We start from the raw sequence: 22,827 nt of genomic DNA, 5'->3' as shown, positions 1-22,827 counted from the left end.
TTCTTCTGTGGCTTTATAGGTAATATTTTCACTTACACAATTTAGCAAAATCAGTCAATATTGTGTGTAATATATACCACAATATTAATTTCTTATTATTGAATTGTTGTAAATAAATATCACATTTGGAACTGGTCAGTGTTCAAATAATGTAGTGGAGTGAAAAGTACAATATTTGTCTTTCAAATGTAGTGAAGTTAAAGTCATAAGTTCCCCCAAAAAATAATACACAAGTAAAGTACAGATACTCAAAAAGTGTACTTAAGTACAATACTCAAGTAAATGTACTTAGTTACTGTCCGCCTCTGTCAGTGCGCTATGGTCCGCGGCTGTTTACCACCATTATTTTGATTTCAAATTCGAGCGTTGTTACTAATTTTTTCTCTCTCTCAGCATAGTGATTATCTTTTCACACAGTAATACTATCTTTCATAGATATAATCACATGTAAGTGCAATATTATAAATGCATTTTACTTCTGTACTGATTTATATATTAAGTATATATATATATATATATATATATTAAGTGTATATATATATATGTGTGTATATATATATATATATATATATAAATAATAATTTATATATATATATAAGATGTTCAAGCAAGTGGCAAAACATGTAAACACAGCCTACAATCTACTTTTCTTACGTTAAGTTAGTAGGCTATCATAATTTTAAATTAAAACTTGCCTTTGACAGAAACAGCCGCCTCGTGCATTTTTTATTTTTTTTGCATTTACATTACAAGTAACCCTGCTGGTCATAAAAAGAACTTTGTTTTCTAACTCCACGAGTGTATGAGTGTAATATAATATATATATTACTGACCCCAAACTTTTGAATGGTAGTGTATGCATATAATAGTGATCCAAGCATGGTTGTGAAAATTGTCATTTTCACCCTAAGTAACTCCAGATGAAATCTAGTTTTCATCCCACGTGATGATAATCTCTTTTTTTTTCAGTCTGAAGAGCGCAAGATCAACCCTCAAGTGTCTCTCTACCTCCTGTCACAGGTACAGTGCTTCAGTTTTGTTGAAACTTGCAGTGAGTAGAATAGCCACCATACACACGGTGTGAGCTGTGGTCAGGTGACAATGTATGATGTCCTGCTGTCTCTAGGTGTTTCTAATCATCCACTACCAGCCGCTTGTCCACTCTCTGGCTGATGTCATTCTAAACGGAAACCTGTCAGTGTTCACGCTGCAGACTGAGCAGAGTGCTCACAAGAGTTCAGTGAGTACATTCGCCAGTTGGCACTTGCAGTGAGTAGAATAGCCACCATACACACGGTGTGAGCTGTGGTCAGGTGACAATGTATGATGTCCTGCTGTCTCTAGGTGTTTCTAATCATCCACTACCAGCCGCTTGTCCACTCTCTGGCTGATGTCATTCTAAACGGAGACCTGTCAGTGTTCACGCTGCAGACTGAGCAGAGTGCTCACAAGAGTTCAGTGAGTACATTCGCCAGTTGGTCTCTTTATTTAGATGTGCATGCAGTAGGTAACCAGAAGGATGCTGGATTGATCCCCACAAGGAGCCATGAACCATTTATTAGGGTTTTATAGGAACAAGTGGCTCCTAGTCAATGAAAATGTTGTTCTAAATGGCCTTTCACATGACTTTGACACTGTGTTGCGACATCATGCTTAAAGTTATATCAAACTAAAGTAATATCACTGTGTTTGCAGTTGCTATTTTTACCAATAATTTTGCACGCTTTCTGTTTTCTTGTGTACTAGCAACCTTGTTTGCTATCATGTCAAAAGTGCGGTAAAGTCCTTATGTGAAAGGTCTTTTAGTTTAAAGGGCATTTATTTCTGTTCCACAGTTACAGGTACTTGGTAGATCTCTCTCTCTTGAGGTTTATTGGCCTCTATTTGATATTTACTTGATGTCAAATGGATTGTCATGGCTACATCAGACTGACCAAACTTTCCCCTACCTCAAGGAACATTCAATCAATGTGTCAGTTTTACAGTGATGCATGTGTCCAATTACCTTGCTAAATGTTATCACTTCTGTTGATCACATAAAAAAAAGTGCTACAGTCTCACGGTGCCCTTTATTTTTTTTATATAAGATGCGTATCGGCCACAAATAAACTTCTCAGAAAAGAGGTAGTTACGAAACGCCACTGCTCCAGTCAGTGGATGAGATGGTTGAAGAGGAGTATTCTTCTTTGCGGTTTGCCTCTGCCCATGTTATTTTCATGAGGGTATTTACACTGAGGTAAGACAGACAGATAAGAGCGCTGCGATATCAGTGGTGTTAATGGGCTGCTTTGATGTTTTCTCCACAGCAGACAGCACTGCAGCGTGTAGGTGGATGTGAGACTGATTGTGTAGTGCAGCCTGTAGCACATAACTTGTTTTTGCTTTTTTTTTTTTTTTATTGTCTGGATAGCAGAATCCGGGCCAGGCCGTGCATATGCACTTATGCAAATATTTTGCAATGAAAGTGTCCCGAATGTTTGGCTGGTTGAGTCGTTAGCTTGCACCTGGCAAAAACAAAATCACGTTAATGTCAGATTTGTTTCTGAGAGAGGAGAATGTCATGCTTGCATGAACTGTAGGTTTCCACTCTTTTGAGACTTATCATGTGAGAAGTATCTCAGTTAGTAGGGTTTATATGTTTTTGCGATGACATTAAGTTGCAACATGAATTAGGCAATGCCAGCAGATAGTTGGCAGATTCATTTTTGCCATTGCTCATACTTTGATGTGTAATACTCTAGCAACCTTTCAACATGTGCACTTTGAATATCTTAGCAACAACCTGGCCTCATTTCCTATGTAAAATAAGTATAATATATATATATATATATATATATATATATATATATATTTTATGTCTTATCACCAGTGATCCTTGATTATTTGAAGCTATACTGTTTTAGCTGATTCAAAACAACACCGTTTGAAATGAAATTAACAACAGTCGGCATGAAAATCTTTTTCACTATAATTTACATCACAACATAGAAGAAAAGATGTTGCTACTTCCACATCATTGTGACTAATGTACATTTACATTTATGCGTTTGGCAGACGCTTTTATCTATTGAAGGTACGTATTGTACTGGTTCATGCATTACCTAGGAATCGAACCCATGGCCTTGGTGTTGCTTGCGTCATGCATCCTTTTATATATATATATATATATATATATATATATATACACTGAACAAAATTATAAACGCAACACTTTTGTTTTTGCCCCCATTTGTCATGAGCTGAACTCAAAGATCTAAGACTTTTTCTATGTACACAAAAGGCCTATTTCTCTCAAATATTGTTCACAAATCTGTCTAAATCTGTGTTAGTGAGCACTTCTGCTTTGCCGAGATAATCCATCCACCTCACAGGTGTGGCATATCAGGATGCTGATTAGACAGCATAATTATTGCACAGGTGTGCCTTAGGCTGGCCACAATAAAAGGCCACTCTAAAATGTGCAGTTTTATCACACAGCACAATGCCACAGTTGTCGCAAGTTTTGAGGGAGCGTGCAATTCATATTTGAAACAATTAGGTGAAGGTTGCAGGCCTGCGGGACACTGTGGGGGAAGGATTCATTCCTACAACTTGTTAATTCGTTCCTACGATTTATTCATTTGTGGCCACTGTCCATGTTTCTTTAATTGTGTTCCTTAAATAACCCATGATTTAACTAAAATGAGGGAACAAATTAATACATCGAACGAATTCTTAATTCACGGCCATGAAATCTTTAATTTCCCTTAGATGCGAAAACCGTGATAAAAAGTGAATGACAATAAAATAAACCTGCGAAATCAGAGGGTTCGACGGTGAGGATTTAGGAAAAGAAACAATGCCTAAATATTATTGAATTTGTGGAAATTCGTTACCAAGAACAAAGCTGCATAAATGTAGGCTATATGGGCTCGAACGGCATCCAAAAGCATGATCGCGATACAAGATTTTCCAGCTAGCCAAATATTCCTCTAATAAACAAAGCTTTTATACCACTCTTGTCATAATCAGAGCTTATAATTTGTAAATAAATAATTGCTGGATTCAAAACAGCAATTAAAAGGCACTGTGACCGACACTGACTATACGTTTTCCCAGAGCATTCAATGATGTCACTAAACGGTGCTGCCACAACTAAATAAGAGCATCGTTCACGAGTTTCTGCATGTACCTAACTAGCCTAGGCACAGCTTTTCAAGCTCTGGGACAAAATGGGATGCTTTAAGGAAAATGTATAGCCTATGTAAGCAATAGGCCTAAATAAAAATAACAATTTGTTTTCATTAAAAAAAAAATATGCGAAATATATCTGACTAATAATTAAGCTAACATATTTAAACCAGAAGTGTGGCGCGGCGCTCCATAAACAAGTTCACGGAAAGGAAAGGATGACAACGTGCATTGTTTGTTTGCTTTATTTTGCAAAAGCACAAATCTTGTTTTTATTGTGAGTGTGCAAAAATAAAAGTAAACACTTTTGCGGATTATATCTTACTCCAAAAATTTAGTTTATGTATCAGCCCCACATATTCTAGCAAATCAAACTTACACAGTCTGTTCATTATCAAAATAAAATAGTCAACCAAACATATAAAAGGTTACACTGGTCAGTTTAAATGGACCATAGTATACTGGTCCACTCTGCTGTTATGCCAAGGACTTTTTTTCTCATGTGAAGAGGATGATCTTTTCCGTCTATATGCGAATGCGTGTAAAGTACAAGCCTAGTTTACATTATAAATAATAGTTTAACATTCAAATACATCGCGAATATGGAGACATTTGGATTTGTGCCGAATGAGATGAGAGTAATAACCTCCAAATACACCCAGCCAAACCCGCGCTCGCTCCGTCTCGTATGCACGCAAGCATGCACTGTCACGATCTAGTGCACTGTAAATGCCAGATTTTAAAAAACAAATAGGCCTTCCGCAACGCAAAAATTCAAAATCTGACATTTTCCGGAACAGGATCCAGCAGGATCAAATTAAGTACTGGTCATAATACTCAGATAAAAATGTTTCATGTGAGCAACAGTGTGTTTTGCTGCAGCAGCGCCGATGGAAGCGGTTCACTGACTGCGCAGCACAGCCACACGCGCCACAGTTACGTTTAGGATAATTTTATTTTAAATGCCATAATGTCAGTTGAAAACATTGCAATTGTGTTTTAAAATACAACAACGAGCACCACGAAACCATTTAAAGAGGCGCGTTCAGCGGTGTCCGTGACGGGATAGGAAACAGTCAACAAAGTAAAATGATCTCAAACGTATGGCGCGCTCTCTTCATTTTATCAAATGATCATAATCGCATCTATTCATTTTACAATCCTGCTACTAGCATTTTATTCAGGCTAAATCCCCTTTAAATCGGGTGAGAAAGCAGGTTTTTTTTTTGAGTGGCTTTTGCACATCCTGTCATGCCGGTGACTGTGTGCTGCTGCAATAGACGCATTTTGCTGCATTAAAGTTAACGATTAATTGATCGTTAATTTAAACGATGTGTCTGTGGATATTAATCTGCAAAAATACTTATTTAAATACAAATGTTCTGCATGTTCATTTGATTACCAGAAAATACACAACACAGAATTTATGAAAAAAAATATTATTCATTATTATTATTATTTATTCATTTTAGATGTTTACATTTGGAAAAGCTGTGCTTCCTGCATAAACGTGCCCCTGTTGGTTTGGCAGTAGCTTGCTTGCCCTACACAGTTACCTTGTTTAATTTCTTAAAGTTATATAGTTTTTGTTCTATTTGTGTTAAGTTAATTATAGTAAATGAAGTGAAGTTTACTGTTAAGTGCATTGATGTCAGACTCATTTTGAATAATAAAGTTTATTGTTAAATACCCTGCCTCCATTACATAGGCCTATGTTTGTCATCATTATAAGTGTTTGATCACCACATTTGAGTTACCATTGGCTATATACTGTATTCTATATACAGTACCAGTCAAAAGTTTGGACACACGAATGGGAAGTGACTTTTGACTATACTGTACTATAATCTAGCCTACACATAAAGAATATTTTTTTATTGACATATTTTATGTCTTTTTTTACTCCCTAATATCGGTTACGGCATCCACCCCCCCCCCCCCAAAAAAAACCCATACCGTTCGGGCTCTAATATATATATATATTAGGGTTGTGCGGGTCTAGTCGACTAAACGGTACAGCTCCTACTAGTCGACACTGATAACAATAGTCGATTACATGACAGAGAAAAAAAAAGAAAAACAGGATTTTCTCAACTCGCATTACACACGCTGTCTACTGAACGTAAACAATGCTCATTACGTTGATTACATTCAGAGGTACTCTCCAAAATGGCGGAAGACGGTAACTCGGGGAGAAGAATAGCTGAATAAATTGTTGTTATTGTTTTCTCCGCGCACAAAAAGTATTCTCGTAGCTTCATAAAATTACGGTTGAACCCCTGATGTCACATGGCCTATTTTACCGATGTCTTTGCTACGTTTCCATGCGTTGATCGTGGTAATATCCTTGCTGTCTATGGAGGGTCAGAAAAATCTGACCCAATATCAAAAATATCTTAATTTGTGGTCCGATGATGAATGAAGGTCTTACGGGTTTGGAACGACATGAGGGTGAGTAATTAATGACAGAATTTTCATTTTTGGGTGTACTATCCCTTTAATTTTGACAACTTTAAAGGCGATTTTCTCAATATTTAGATTTTTTTGCACCCTCAGATTCCAGATTTTCCAATAGTTGTATCTCAGCCAAATATTTTCCTATCCTAACAAACCATACATCAATGGAAAGCTTATTTATTCCGATACATGGGGGGGGTGTGTGTGTGTGTGTGTGTATATATATATATATATATGTATATATATATATATGTATATATATGTGTGTGTATAAATCTCAGTTTCAAAAAAATGTACCCTTATTCCTGGTTTTGTGGTCAAGGGTCACATACAGTGGGTACGGAAAGTATTCAGACCCCCTTAAATTCAGAAGAAATGGACAGCACCTGAGTTAAATATATGAGTGTCACAGCAAAGGGTCTGAATACTTAGGACCATGTGATATTTCAGTTTTTCTTTTTTAATAAATCTGCAAAAATGTCAACAATTCTGTGTTTTTCTGTCAATCTGGGGTGTTGTGTGTACATTAATGAGGAAAAAAAATTAACTTAAATGATTTTAGCAAATGGCTGCAATATAACAAAGAGTGAAAAATGTAAGGGGGTCTGAATACTTTCCGTACCCACTGTATATTCTTAAAGGAGTGGTTCACTGGCTTTTTTCTAGGCTTGATTGTGTTTATGGGGTGCAGTCTAACATGTGTTAATGCTTCGTTTTTTAAATTCACATAATTCACCTTTATTCCACACCGCTCTGTCCCTTCTCTTAGAAACGGGCTGATCATTTCCTTCTTTTATGTAGCCCCTCCCTTAGAAATACGTGATGGGGTCTGATTGGTTAGCTAGCCCAGTGTGTTGTGATTGGCTAAACCATCTCTAGTGCACTTAAACGTCCTGCCCCTCACCTCAGCGGCATGTGCTCCGGTTGTATTGTAAACAACGGCATCGTTAATATTGCTTATCAGTTTGAGCCCGATTGAGAAGCAGAGGAAATTATTGAAGAGGATCGTGCAGAACCTGTGCAAGCATGGCTTTTAATGGTAGGCCTATGTTTTTTAATTGTTGTTGTCTCATACTTTTAGATGCGCTGTTATTTGTAAATGCTACTGCTTCTGTTAGCTTTTAATATACAGTTTTATCCTGATTAAAGCTTTAATACAGTACAGCAACTGCATGCACGTCCATGTTTAACGCTTCTCATAGCTATAGTATGTGAAAATAAGTGTATAATTTGAACAGTTCATTGTTGGAACTGAGCTGAATGAGAGCGAGAGAGAGATGCAGAGCGTGTGCAGAACAGGGGGAAGCAAGGAACGGTATTAAGAACTGCTGCTTTAGAACATTGATTTAAAAAATTTGTGAATCCATTAGAATTGTTAGAAGACAGAATCGCTATTCATATATCAGTAGATTTTTGTGCACCTCTAGTTTTCTCTTCCTCTTCTCTAAAGCAGAGCAGCATGGCCTCGCCTCCTTTGCTGCCTTTTCCCGAGGGCGGGGTTTATCTGGGTTTGTGATGTCACGAACCCGGGAAGTAACTCGTTGTAGTCCCTACCAGCCGTTTTTGTAGGCATTAAACTGCCAGAATTTTAAAAGACGATATCTCCGTTTGCATTGAAATTTCAGCTTCGTAACTTTGCAGATATTGTTTATGCGCAAACAGCAACCTTACACACTAACTAACGTTAAAAAAGTGAAATCGCCATGAACCACCCCTTTAAATGGTAATTGGTATTTTTTTTAAATGTTACTTTTGTTTGCTTCAAAAACTAGACAGATAATTTAAATAATTCTAATTTTGTCAGTTGATGATGTTATCACATATGTTCCTAGAATAGTTATTAATTAGTGCTCTGGTAATAGTAGACCAGCTTCAGTATACCATCCTGTATTATTATCTGTCAAACCCAGCTTCCCTAAACCAGTGCGACTTGTGCGACTGCAATTTCAGATCAGTTTAAGAAAAGGGTACATTTAAACAAAAATGCTTTGTTCAATACAACAACACAAATGGCAAATCTTTAAGTTCTAAATGAAACAACTGCATATGTAAACACGTACTGTAGATCATATAAACTGCACTGTGTTGAAGATTAATAGACCATGACAGTGACATTAAGTTTGGATTCAGTGCTGTGATATGAAGTAATTTTGCTGACTGCTACATTTGCTTTGGTTTGCACAAAACTGTTGATGGCATGCATATCCGTGCAGCCATGTACTGTAAACAAAACTCTGTCTGCCTCTGCAAAACTCAACATAACATTATGCTGTAAGGTTCTGGTTTGTATTGTATTTCATGGGAGAAAATGTTGTTTATAGCATATAATGAATGTAATGAGAAATATGTATGTGTACGTACGTATTGATATGCATAAGCGTGTGGATTTAGTTAGCTTCAAATGGTTAAATGTAGGGTTATGCGGTATACAACAACATGATAATTTTTCAGATTTCAATACAAATACCCCCAAAACATACCTAAGCGACAATAAAGACGCTATTTAGAATTAATTGGCAAATTGCTTAAAGGGGTCATGAACTGCCTTTTTTATTATTATTTTGTGCTGTTCTCTGAGGTCCCCTTATAATGTTATCAAGATTTGTACATCAAAAAACATAAAAATTTTGAAGTTATAGGCTATTTTCTGTCCTGTTTTGATCCCCTCATCAGAAAGCTCTGTTTGAATTGGCATAGCGGATTGTAGACTCAGAAGTTGGGATGTCCCGAGCCAATCTCAATGATTGGAATCGGGGCCGATCAAGCATTTTTTTTTAACTGATCGGTATCGGCTCTTCTTATTCTTATTCTATTCTTATTTTATGTCAGCTGTCATGCTGTAGGTGGCAGTATTCACCTTCCTGTAGATTTGATAACGGCCATTAAAAGGAAAAGAAGGTGCTCAAATGTGAATATATGTGTTCAGCTCACATTAAAAACAACAACAGCATAAGAAATGTGTGTGCGTGACACACGAGAACCAGTGAGGTCTGTTCTAGCACCTCATACATAATTTTGAGCTTCCGCGTTCTTTGTATTTGATGCCCACTTTTGTAACGATCGCTCATTCATTTATCAGGTATATTTATCTGCTGTTAGACTCATTATCTTGAGACGTCATTGCCATAACGCATTGCTATGGGTTGCATGCTTGCTTTGGATTTGACTGACAATCTGGCATTCTGACAATGCGAGCGTCATGCTTTCTAACCATATCTCCACTTTTTTACCTTTATGTTGCAATTATTTTCCTAATTTTATATATAAAATACAAGAAGTTTACATAGTCTGCACAGCATTGTCTTTTAGTTGAATTGTGCCTTGTTTGTAAACGAATTTGCGGTAAAATGAAGTGAATAAAGGACCAAGTTCTTACTGACATGTTCTGGAAATTTATTAAAAATAAAGTTCATCCACTCTTTCCTAATGTTGGGATCAGAGGGAAGGCAGTCTTCGGAGCCATCTTTATCATTTGATTTCTGTGTAGACCTGCGTTTTCCTCTCTCGTTATTTGCACTACATGCATGATTTGGTGGGCAGGGCTAAACAGGCAGTGATGTAAAAGCAGGTGTCGATCTTCGTCTGCAGAGGCGGAGTTTATCCACACTGTTACCTCATAGAGTAGAACATTCCACAACCTGTCATTTTGGCAGATTGGCTTCAAACTGTTTTAGACTAACAAGAAAGTTTTGAGTTCTGAAACTTACAGGATATTTTTATAGTACAATGATCACTTATATGCCAGAAGGAATTTTGGTTTCTCAGTTCATGACCCCTTTAAATATGTTGTTTAAATGCATTACATTTGCTAGTGTTACTGATTAATTCTGTAATTTCTCAATAAATCAAATCCAGATGGGTAGTGTTTTGCAAAAGTAAAGTAATTTACTCTCTTTGAATGGCAGAATTCTATTATTAAAGCTTAGTAAGTACAAAAAATAAAACAGTGAATATAATGAATGCCATCAGATGACAGCGGCAATAACATCTGACAAAATCTCTCCCACTGCAAAGACTGCTCTGTTTAGGAAACACTGATACACAATATCTAGATTTCAAATTGAAGCTCTTTATTGACTTTGTACTGGTATGACAAGTTTTTTTGCACATATTTCACTATGCAAGCCAATACCTTTTTTCCCCTGATGATCTGAATGCATCAGCTACAAAATAGTTATGAGATTAATCACAAATTATTAATATTAAATTATTGAAACTGCACGAGTTTCATGTTTATCTTTCCAATTCTTGCAAAAGTTCTGAATTAATGCCAAAACTGAGGTTAGCCAAAGTTTGGTTATTGAACAAACATGTTTCAATTTATAGTAAGCACGCAGTCTAGTGTAGGACTGTGTTGTGTTGTGAAGAGCTCGGTTGAGGAAGCCAGTGGGAATCCTTATGTAAATGCAAAGTTCTGGTCTATCTTTTGTTGTGGCTCTCGTTGCTCTGATGTACAGCGATTTGCCTTACACCATCACCGCACTGCCTCTAACCTACTTTCCCTTTCCCGTAAAGCCTGTGAAATAGATGCTAGTACCTGTGTGTTACCAGCAAGCCTCTGCCACCCAAACACACACATGCACGAACATCACATGACCTCCCTTCACCACAAGCCACAGGTAGAGGATGAGCACAGAAAGGGACCAGGCAGAGATGGCGGGTGTGTAGATCAGGATTTCAAACAGGTCCTTGCGCAGATGACAGGAAGTATGAAGTAAATGTAGTGCAGAGATGAAGGGCGAAACCGCCACCGTATTAGAAGCTTCCCCTGTTTTCTCATTATACGATTTACATACTGCACAATGAGCAGGGTGCATGTGTTAGCAGACGCACACCTGCTACGCAGTTTGCTGGAAACGCACCTGTAGCCTGGTGGCACGCTTTAGCGACCCCGTTTCGGGAGATTAAACGAGCACAATGCAGCATTTCGGCAAATGCAACTTGGTCATTTGGGTGGGCTGAGGTGACTGGGACTCTCACATCAGTGCAACATACATCAGCCTAATGTCGCAAATTTGTTTTGATTCATAAAATGATGTCACGCATATATGAGGGGTTGCAATGCATGTCAGACGACCACACTTTAGCCTTTAGTAAACCTCTAGATATGTTTTTTTTATATATTTGGCTTATCTTGACAGCAGAGGCAGTGAGTGAGATCATCACAAACGCTGATCAGCTGCCTTTTATCTCTTTGGTCCTTTCTCGTAAATAGCTCAGTCTTGACGATATACTTTGCACTTTGAATAGAATTTACTCATTAAGCCTGTGACCACAAGCAAGACCACAGATGACTGTTTTTTTTGCAAGTGTGGCGTCCTACTGAGTGCTCCACTTCTCAGCTGCGAGCGCATGTTCTTCGCACCGTGTCACTGTGACCTGTTGTGGTCCTGTTTTTTTGTCGAGAGCGGTTTTTAACTCTTGTGCTACCTTAGGTACCTTAAAGCTGCTTTCTGAACTTAAAGAGAAACTGTAGATGGAGAACATCATTTCACGTATCGAAACAGTAGAGGTGGGTTCTTTGAATCCTTGCAGGCGTTCTTTGAAAAGCAGACCGAGTGGTTCAGAGAGCAATAGTGCAACCGTGAGACCACGAGCAGGTGATTGTTCACAGTGTTTTCCTGTTGTTCTAAGAATGAACATCTTATCTCTTGTGTGGTTGTTGAAAATGAGGTTGGGGGTCCTTTAGTGTCATGCCCAAAAGCACTGCCTAGTGTTTGTCATGTCGTGTGAGTTATTGGCGCTCCTTGCAAACATCACCTCTGTCCGTGCTGCAGTTACCATGTGTGTCCTTGACTGTTTGGCAGCTGTTTCCTGTCTTAGCGGGTTCTTGTTTCTGAGAAGCCAGAGACTGTTTTCCTTTCACTGCTTCAAGTTCTGCAGACGCTGTAAAAGCAGCTATATTGCTGTTATCCAAGATGGTTTATGTGTGAATATGTTGTGCCAATGCCAAGCAGCAATAGGTTTATTAGCCTATATTTTTGTATGTTTTATAGGGAAATATTTGAAAACATTTATAGAATTTTTTTTTAATGGAAAAGTTATAGATTGTTTTATTCATGTTTAAATATCTATTAAAGCTTATTAATGTTTGAAAGACTGTGTACGTTTCTGTTTTCCTCCAAATTGTGCATTTGCATTTATGTACTTTCTCTGTACTGGCCCAAAAAAAAAACGAAATAAAAAAAATATAAACAATTCTGTATAAAATATTACAAATCAAATAAAATAAATAAATAAACATAATTAATAATGTAGTTGTAATGTAATAATGTTAAAAAATAAGATTAAGAATCATGATAATAATAGTAATACTATTATTGGTGGTGTTACTGTTATTGTTATTATTATTATTATCACCAAGAAGATACCACTTCATGACCCTCAAAAAGTGTACATATGCCTCATCCATTGGTAATTTAATTTCAGAGCAATGCTGGTGTTCGTCGCTTCACCAAGCCCCCAGAAAGTCTGGAGCGTTCCCTGGAGATGAGTCGTCACCGTGGGAGGAAGAGGACCCAGAAAAGACCCAACTACAAGAATGTGGGCGAGGAAGAGGAGGAGGAGCGGGGATCAGAGGAAGGGCCGGAAGAAGAAAAGGAAAAGGCTAAAGGTACAGAGGCTAGTTCAAAGGCCAGCAGGACAAGTGGGGACAAGGAAGGTGAGTAGCACTAGATGAATGTCCCAGCATGACTGACTGACCCTCCATTCTTTGGATCACACCACACTTCGGCTGTGGCTCTGCTCTCAAAACTGACCGAACAGCTGCACCCATTTGAGTTTGCAGAAAGTCCCGCTTTAGCACTCTGTACTATGGTGCGGTTTTCAGTGAAGATTCACCTGAAAATGAGAACTGTGTCGTCATGTACTGGCCCTCATGTTGTTCCAAACCCATATGACTGACTTCTTTCCATGGAATACAAATGGATACATTTGATTGTGATTTACACAAGTAGGACATATGGATTGGAGCAATAATCCCATCAACCAATCAGATTTTAGGTTTAGACTGGGGTTAATGATTTGAACAATGTTCTACTAATTTTAGGGATGGATTTGGTCTTTTGATTGTTTCTTAGCATTGTTGTTCCAGGACCAATAATGATGACAGTGTTGACCCAGCAACATGTCCTACTTGGCTAAATCATGTTTTGCCAGTTGCGAGAGCACTCCACCTTCTCACGTCATTTCTGTGTTATGACACGGTCACTTTGGTCCACATTCATTCTGTGCTCCCCACCTCTCCGATTGGGCAAAACCTCACCCCCACCCTCTCCCTCTCCTACCTTGGGAGACATTTTTGTGTCTCCTTAATTTTGCTGGGAGTTGTCAGACTTGAGAGGGAAAGTGAGCTAAGCCCTGTCTCCTGTCGTATTCACTCCTCTGTGTGATTCATTCTTTCAGTCGTCCTTCCCCACGTCTGACACACAGACAGTTATTTGTTGTTCATTTAAGTAACTTTTAAACTTTTTGCAGGTTTGCAAGTTCATAAGGTGTTCAGGCATTAGAATAGTTTCATTTTTTACAATTGTTTTTTCCACCTTGTGGTCTCTCAACCAACCAACCAGTTGTGTAAACAGTTGTATAAATATTTATTTACATAATCTTTAATCTATATATGATCTGTTCTGCGGAACTCTGCAGATTTTCCTCTTACAATCACTGCCAAATATGTTTAAAAAAAATTTAATCCAGCAGTCACTACAATAAAATTCTAGAAAACATTCCCTTGTGGCTTGGGTTGTTAGGTTCAGTTCTGAAAGTTATTAAATGCAACCAAGTGGTTTCCCTTTTTGAGATAAATGTCCACTGGCATATAATCATTTCAAGGGAAATCCATTAGTGTAACTTTAGACAGCTTAGATCAGTTTGATGCAGGGATCTTCCACGGCTGGCATCTAACATAGACAATGCCAAAATCCAGCTTTGCTGTTATACTCTCTGTGTTTTGCAGAAATTGAGATGGTGGTAATGGAAAAATGTAGGATCTCTGAAGTGTCCACTTTGACGGAACAGAACATTACCGATGAGGAGAAGAGCGCGGCTGCGGCACGATCTGAAGGACAGAAGAGCAGGTACATAAGCAACCACAACCTTAACCACAGACCTAGAAGAAAACATGTAGCTCTTTTTAGCTCCTGTGTAGGGGTGGGGGATATGACCAAAATCTTATATCATGATATGAGGAATTTTATTTCACGGTAACGATATATAGCCCAATTATAGTTATTTTTGCTTTAAAAAAGGTCTTTACGATATCAAAGTTTTTAATACAGTAGAAATTGTAAAAAAAAAATTATTGAATTGTAGAAATTATTGTCACCAGTGTCAATATCACAAAAAACTAATACTAGCCTAATGAAAAAAATCAAGCTCACTGAAAACAAGTGAACAGTCTAAATGATTGTCTGCGATTAATCGCATTATGCACTAAATTCAATAATGCATTCAAAAGTAGTTTTTTTCATTTACTGATATATGAACAAAAGTTGAATAACATTTGGTTTGCAAACACTTAAACAAATAAGGTGCTTTTTTACAGCAGTATTCCTTTTACATAGTTGCAGTTAAAATATTTCTTGTAAATCTCAACTTATAACCTTAATGTAATCAAATTAAGTTTAAAACCAAAGCTATTTGCCACTGCCAGGGCATTAAAGTTTTTATAGAAAATATTTTATAGTTTATAGAAAAACAAGTTATGCTCAGAGTCCAGAGCCTCGATCATAACATTATAACAGGCACCCTCTCGAGTAGAAACCTGCACTCCCACGGGACCCAACGCAACAATGCGGGCAGGTAGAGACTCGTGTGTGTGGGATGCAGGTAAATAAGGGTGAAATCACACTAGGCAATCTTAACTGTGCCCGAGCGCGTTTGACCCCCCCAAAGCCCAGTTCATTTGACTAGTGTGATCGCTCCGTACCACGCTCGGTTGGAAGAGGTGGGCCAGAGCACAGTTCAGTTATTTATAGATCCGTGAGTGTGAGCGCTAACCGCGCCGGAGCGCGGAACTTATACGTGCAGCATGATTGCGTGAACATTTCTGAGCGGCAAGAGTGATAGATCTGTAAAGCAATATATTGTGAGAGAGGCCCGTGTTACCGCGTCCCAAACAACTCAAAATAATAAACCACTAAGTTAACAAAACGATGCACCACTGTGCTGAGCGAGAGCGCTTCTCTGCTGTCTTCACGTGCTATCGGAAACTTCCTATTTCCCACGTATGAAGTCTTGATTATAAGCACGTTGCATTCTTTTCTGTTAAAAATAACAGTGAACAGTAGTTTGTGAATGTTGATGCTTAGCCTAAATAATTTTATCTGGAGCATTCATGTGAGCGCTGCTGCAGTCTTAGGCCCACCCCAAATGCTCTCATTGGTTGAGACACGTGATGACACCCATCCTACGCCAGTTCTGAATTTACATCCCACTCCTCCTTAGGCCCATGGTTTGTCTGTATGTGTATTCAGAGCCAGTGAGCAAAGGACTTTCATAATAATAAAAAACTGCGTTAATGCGCGATAAAATAATTGTCGGCGTTAATCAATTAATGCGTTAACGTGATAATAATGCGTTAACTTGCCCAGCCCTTATATATAATTTATATTTTTATATATATATATATATATTCTTATTAAAGTTACAAAAGTGATTTAGTTAAGAGCAGTGAGAGATTTTCTCTCTTTTGTTGCTTGATTAACATGAATGACAGACAGCAGGAATATTAGACTGCTATCACTTTAAGAGCTGCCCGGATCCAATATATTGTTACACATGTGTTTTCTTTCTCAGCTGTTTGCTTTCACTTAAGACCTAAATTACTGTTTATGAGGATTCTTGCAAAGACTAGTATTTTGATGCATACAAGTGTGTGCATTTTACCGTTCAAGGCCTATAATTCGGCAAAAATAACTGTTTAATACTCCCGCGCTCTGTGAGCACCGTCTTCAGACTGCTCTCAGACAGCATGCACATATAGCGAATTGAGTTCTCTTCCATTGATGATTGCGTTTTAGTGGCTTAAAATAACTTTTTTAAACTGCAGTGCTTAAAAATGCATGCAAACAATAGGTTTTCATGACCACATAGCACAGCAATGTCACATGAGCGCGTAACCGTGATGGAAACAATACTCCTGAATCTTTACCAGTTGACATTTCTAAAGGTTAATTGTGTCGACCGGTAAATCACCCACCCCTACTTCTGTGACATTTTCATTAAGGGTCAGATGCATCTATACTGCTCCACCTTTTAGTTTAGAATCAACCGTACATCAAGTTCAGTACATCCATTAAAACGGCATTGTAGTCTAAAATTGTGCTTTATGAACCATTAAGTATTGTCAGCATTGTTAAAGGGTGTTAACGTTGAACCAATGACCATGCAATTGGCTTTTTATGCTCCGTTCATTAAAGGGGTCATATGATTCGATTTAAATTTTTCCTTTCTCTTTGGAGTGTTACAAGCTCTTGGTGCATAACGAAGATCTGTAAAGTTGCAAAGACTAAAGTCTCAAATCCAAAGAGATATTCTTTATAAAAGTTAAGAGTCAGCCACGCCTACCTAAAACGGCTCGTTCGAACACGCCCCCACATGTCTACGTCATGATGTGGGAAGATTTGCATAACGCTGCCCAAATGTTCACGCAAAGAACGAAGGCGTAACTTTTATTCTCGCTGTAGTATTGTTGCCGCCGCCGCCATGTCATGAAGACGCTGTGTGTTTCGTTGTGAAAGCGAAACTACTTTGTTTGGCCTTCCAAAAGAGGACGATATCGCTTCGTCATGCCTGGAGCTGATCTGTGCTGGTTGCTCAGGAAATACAACAACTTTGCGCTGTGGATCGCCGGATCGGCTTTCACCGTGGACGAAGCGGAGTCCAGCCCGGGGTCGTCACATGTGGTTGCGGCCAGCCCTCCCGACGCTCCTTCGTCGAATCCGCCGGCCGCGCCGTTCTCAATCCCACCGGCCTCCGCTCACTCTAGATCAATCACACGCTTGAGGTATTTGGCCAATCATAACGCACTGGATAGCTGGCCAATCACAGCACACCTCGCTTTTCAGACCGATGAGCAACATCATATGACCCCTTTAAAGTGCAGCAAAGCTTCCCTATTTAGATTGGCGTGCTCCAGAGAAAGAGGGCCAGGACGTGTTCAGACTGTTCCCCAAGCCTTTCAAAAGCAATATTTATGTTTTCGCTATCCCAAGAAGTGCATGGCATGCCTGTGAAAAAGCAGTGTTCTTAGGAATACTCTGCATGGACATGATGATATTGATACTTAAGAAGAAGAGTTTACACCTGTGGAGAATATTTTTAGTTTGAGAGGGAGGGAGGTAACTACCGTTTAGTCTGGATATAAGTGCTTCTCAAAGCCAGTCTAAGTTCAGCATGACTTATAGACAATAGCTCACGTAGTAAATGCCTTTCGCATTTGCAACACTCAAACAATGCAGTATGTGCTCAGAAACTGCGCAATGCGCATTGCATACATTGTTCTGTTGTTCATACTTTTGATGATTTCCAGAGAGTAGAATGAAAGAATAGCTGTTATCATCTTGTTTGTTGTTCTAGGCCCTTCCTGGACATGTTGTATAACGCACTGGACTGTGACACAGAGGATTACCAGGCTCTGTTTGTGCTTTGTCTCGTGTATGCCGTGTCTCACAGTAAAGGTATCTGATCTGTCTCTTCAGGAATAACAGTCTCGATCAAAGCATTTAAAATTAATGGATAATTATGGTAATAGTTGTGAAAGGGTTTCTATGTCAAATATTTAAAATAATCAATTGTAAATAAATATTACAAAAGAAATTAAAAGAAGACACTAATAATATGACACTGCTAATAATCAGAAGTTTTTCTTGAGCACCAGATTAGCATATTAGAATGATTTCTGAAGGATCATGTGACACTGAAGACTGAAGTAATGATGCTGAAAGTTCAGCTTTGCCATCAAATTTATTTAAAAAGAGAGCAGGAATTGTAAAATTTCAAATATTTCAATATAATTTTGACTATATTTTAAAAACAGTATGTCCAACCATTCAAAATGCTTACATATAATATGTTTGCTTACTTGATTAGGTAATACAGTACTTAATACTGTAATACAATGGTTATATGGTTACATGATTTAAAAAAATTTAGACAGCTTTACAGTGTCAACATGCTCCAGCATTCTGTTTCTTTATCTCTTGTTGGTTTATGTGTGCGTGTTCATGCTCAGGTATAAACCCGGAGCTCTTAGAGAGGATCCAGCTACCTGTGCCAAATCAAGAGAGGAGCACTTACAGTCAGGTGTTGGTGGAAAGAGTGATCCGAATCATGAGCCAGGCTGCTCAGCCAGGTACACACACACACAAACACGGCGCATTCTCACTCTATTGTACTTTACAGACAGATTCCAAATATAATCCTTCACCTGTTTAGACATGCTCATTAAATATTACACGCTGCAGATTCCGTTGGTGTGCCTGAACTTGACTGTGTAGACCAAAGCACTCACTGTTTATTCGGGGTAGTCCTTTACTCGTATTTTAACACGGGGATTGTGCAACATTTTTATGTGCACATACGCTTTCTTTTTCGATGTACTTAATAAAAATATCTGATTTCAATGTGTGTGATTCATCAGTACAAATTATTCTAGACAGTTTCTTTTCATAATCAAATAACAACTTTCTCTGACTCGGAACCTGTGTGATTTTAGTACTATTTAGTCATTTTTTTAAATTAGGTTTTGTTTAGATTTTTGTACTTTAGTTTGCATTTGTGCTTTTGGTAGCACTTTACAATAGGAAGTTTTCCCTGGAAAAAAAACTCCTAATTTGCAGCTTATTAATAGTTAGCAAGGTAGCTGTTTAGGTCCTTATGAAATCAAAGTTGACTTTATTTAGTTTGTTAGCGCACATTGCTAGTCTTGAGGTGAATAATTAATCAGTGCAAATTAATCCCCTGAAAAAAATTGTTTGTCTTGGTAATCTTTAATCAAAATCTGAACATTTGCTTCTCCTCTGGATTGGCAATGAGGAGTGCTAAGATAAAACTCCACCCTTTATTAAATATCCTGTTTCAGTTGGAGATATGTCACCATACTGAAATATAGTCGGCAGCAACTTCTGGTTCATGTGGACTTTAAGTTTAGGTATAGGGTAGGATTAAGGGATCTAAAATATGATCATGCAGAATAAGGCATTAATATGTGCTTTATAAAATACAGTCCTAACAAACAGCCAATATGTTAGTAATATGCTTGCTAATAAGCAGCTAGTTAATAGTGAGAATTGGTCCTTAAAATAAAGTGTTACCGTGCTTTTTTTGTTTTAATTTTCTTAGTAATATGAGTTATTTATTTTATCTCCGTTATTTGCCAATTTAACATTTCAATTTTTCATTATTTCATTTCAGCTTTTGATGAAAGATTTTGATTAAAATGATTTTTAATTGTTTTAATTTTAAATTACTTTTCTTTCTGCTGAAAATAATCTTAACTAATCATTTCAAGAAACAAAATGGCACATAAAAGTGCTTTTTTTGCAACACAGTTTTTTTTCCACCTCATGTCAGAATAACATCTCCTCAATTTATACCACTTTTTTGAGCACATTTTACAAAAAAATCTTGCTGTTTGCAGAAATCTCCAGTTTATTTCTATGGAATGTTTTGAAAAGCTTTAGCAACAGTTATTGTGAATAACCGTAACCAAGGGGGCTAAACGCAGTGAAGTGTCACTTGTTATTGATGCATGTTTCTTTAGCTCTGTACCCTTTACCACAGCCTTGAGTAACACAAATTGCAACCGATTTCCTCTGACCGTTGATCTCTTTCACCTTTGTTTAGAGGAATTGTAGCTAATTTCTCCTTTCAGGGCTCCTGTAATTGTTGTGACATTTGAATGCTGACTTGCTTCACTTACTCAATGTATGGCAAACATACAAAATGTAAAACTGATTGAGTCCACATTATGCTGTTATCCTCATGTTTTATGATTCATTCTTCATTGTGACACTAGCATGACAAGAAGCGAATCTCCTCTTTCCCCAAGATCCACAGATTTTCCTCTTCATTTGTGATATTTTTGTCTGCTAACATGGTTGTTTGGCTGTTGTTACATCTGAGCTATTCTAATGTCACACACTTCCCTTTTTAAGTCATGCTTGCATTTTTCTCGTCTTGAGAGTCTGAAATTAATTGCGTAATTTGAACTGTCACGTGTTTGATCTGCTTTTACATAATACCACTGATTCAGTTTTAAAATTAGCACAATTGCACCTTATGTGTTTGATCTACATCACAACTTAGTGTGTGTGTGTGTTTTTCAGATGGGAAGGTGCGTCTTGCCACCTTGGCGTTAAGCTGTCTGCTTCTGAAACAGGCTGTGCTGTCTGGCTCTCAATGCATTATAAAGGACATTCATTTGGCCTGTTTGGAGGTAAGAGTCTTAACAAAGAACCAAAAGCACTTCACTTTACTATTACATGTTCTGCATTTTATATATGCCAGCAACTGTAATATCTTTGCCAGAATACATTTTTTTTAAGCTCATGGTGCATAAGATTCAAGTTTACTAAATTGGACTGGTGAAATCCATTTTATATGCATAAAATGTTAAGAAAAAAAATTAAGGAATAAAATGAAGCGAACAGGAATAAGGTGATAAAATGAATTACGTAAATTATGATCAAAGACATTTATTGACACCAAAGTATATGAATCATTTATTTGTATAAATGAAAATATTAATACAATTTTCTTCCATAAATATTCATATTAAATTATGATAGACAATGTTTGCAAACTTATAAGACACATTAAAGACCCATCAAATTTAAAATTAAGTAATTCTGAATCATGTTGGTTTTATTGCCAAATCCATGATAGCATTGCATTGTGGTGACTGTTTTAGCAATGAATATACATACTGCTTATGGCCTGCTTTGTCACTGAAGATAAAGACTTGGAAATTTGGCATTTATTATCTCTCACAATAATTGAAAAGGATGGCTTTTGACACCAAGTTAAAAAACGTGAAGTGATTCATGCTGATCAACCATTCCATATTAGATGATTTAAAACTGGTTGCAACATATTTCTAATTAATCAGTTGTTTCTTAACACATGCAATATGCACACTTAGGTTTTTCCCAGTAATTTTTCTTACATTGGCTAATGGTGCCTTTCGTTCTTATTTTGAAACTAGACAGATATACAGGAAGTAGGACATTTTACTTGTTTATATTGCGCAACTCAATCATACCATTGCTATGATGATATTTTCTTTTTTTAGGGTGCCCGAGAAGAGAGTCTTCACCTTCTGAGGCGGTTTTATAAGGCAAGATGGTCTTTTATTTTATTTCGGATCACATGAAAGTCACCAGTTGGTTCAGGTACTTACTGGAACCCAGAGAGTTCAAGGCAGCAGACCTTCATACTAATAATTCTCATAATTATCACCTAGTCACCTCACTTGTATTTGATTTCCTTTAAAGTCTGAGGAAAAATTAAGCTCAGACAGCTCATCCTAAAGACTTTGTTGTTTTGATATTTGGGAAAATCCCAGCAGCTTCCTGTTGAAACATGTTAGCGCTCTTGGGGACTTATTTACATTGAGACATTTCTGTGAAAGCAAACTACAATTAAACAGAATAGAGTTCTGTACAAAGTACACTAGTGCGTTCAACTTTTACTTTGGCCACTCTGTCATTTGTCTTAACATTGAAGGACATGTTTTCCAGCTTTTACTGCAGCCTGCAGCACTTTTTTAGTTGTTTTTGTTTTCCCTGAAGTAATTTTCTCTCATGAAATTTGAGTGCTCTGGCGTGATTCTGTTTAACGTACATGAGAACAGCAGCCAGTTTTGCTTTCACAATTCAAAGAAAGATCTCTTTTGGAATGCATTATGCAGGCTGCACATTATCCAAAACCTCTGTTACTGTGAGAGAAGACTGTAAATAATCACTGTACTGAATGTTCTCTTCTGGGATTATGGAGGGCCCTGGGAGGACCCATGTTTTGGTATCTCATCTGCATTTCCTGTGTGCATAACTGATCAGTGTGTCCCAGCTCTTCCAAGAAACTGGGCAGACACGTACAGCAGCAGTCACGGGTTTAGACACACCTACTGTTTCTTTATCGTTTCTGTTGTCTTCTGCACTATACCATAATAGTGAAGTCAAAACTATGAAATAACAGAAG

The 22,827-nt window shown here is 37.6% G+C and overlaps 1 protein-coding gene across 4 annotated transcripts in view; it reads left to right on the top strand.

The window, feature by feature from the left end:
* The window catches only part of LOC107567904 (protein CLEC16A-like), a 56,290-nt gene that overhangs the window by 7,955 nt on the left and 25,508 nt on the right, over positions 1-22,827 (top strand). For 2 of the 4 annotated variants that reach the window (XM_016253696.1, XM_016253689.1), the window contains 8 exons: positions 970-1,020; positions 1,127-1,240; positions 13,057-13,288; positions 14,582-14,702; positions 18,205-18,305; positions 18,860-18,979; positions 20,955-21,064; positions 21,920-21,964. In XM_016253696.1, the coding sequence (XP_016109182.1) occupies positions 970-1,020; positions 1,127-1,240; positions 13,057-13,288; positions 14,582-14,702; positions 18,205-18,305; positions 18,860-18,979; positions 20,955-21,064; positions 21,920-21,964 (894 nt within the window). Of the gene's footprint in view, positions 1-969; positions 1,021-1,126; positions 1,241-1,344; positions 1,459-13,056; positions 13,289-14,581; positions 14,703-18,204; positions 18,306-18,859; positions 18,980-20,954; positions 21,065-21,919; positions 21,965-22,827 lie in introns of all 4 variants that reach the window. The other 2 variants (XM_016253716.1, XM_016253706.1) reach the window with 2 other exon arrangements.

Source organism: Sinocyclocheilus grahami, unplaced genomic scaffold (assembly GCF_001515645.1).
Source record: "Sinocyclocheilus grahami isolate Dianchi unplaced genomic scaffold, SAMN03320097.WGS_v1.1 scaffold27.1, whole genome shotgun sequence".
In the NCBI taxonomy this organism is placed as follows: domain Eukaryota; kingdom Metazoa; phylum Chordata; class Actinopteri; order Cypriniformes; family Cyprinidae; genus Sinocyclocheilus; species Sinocyclocheilus grahami.
Note: the sequence above shows the minus strand (reverse complement) of the source record. Positions and strands in the feature narration are given on the sequence as shown.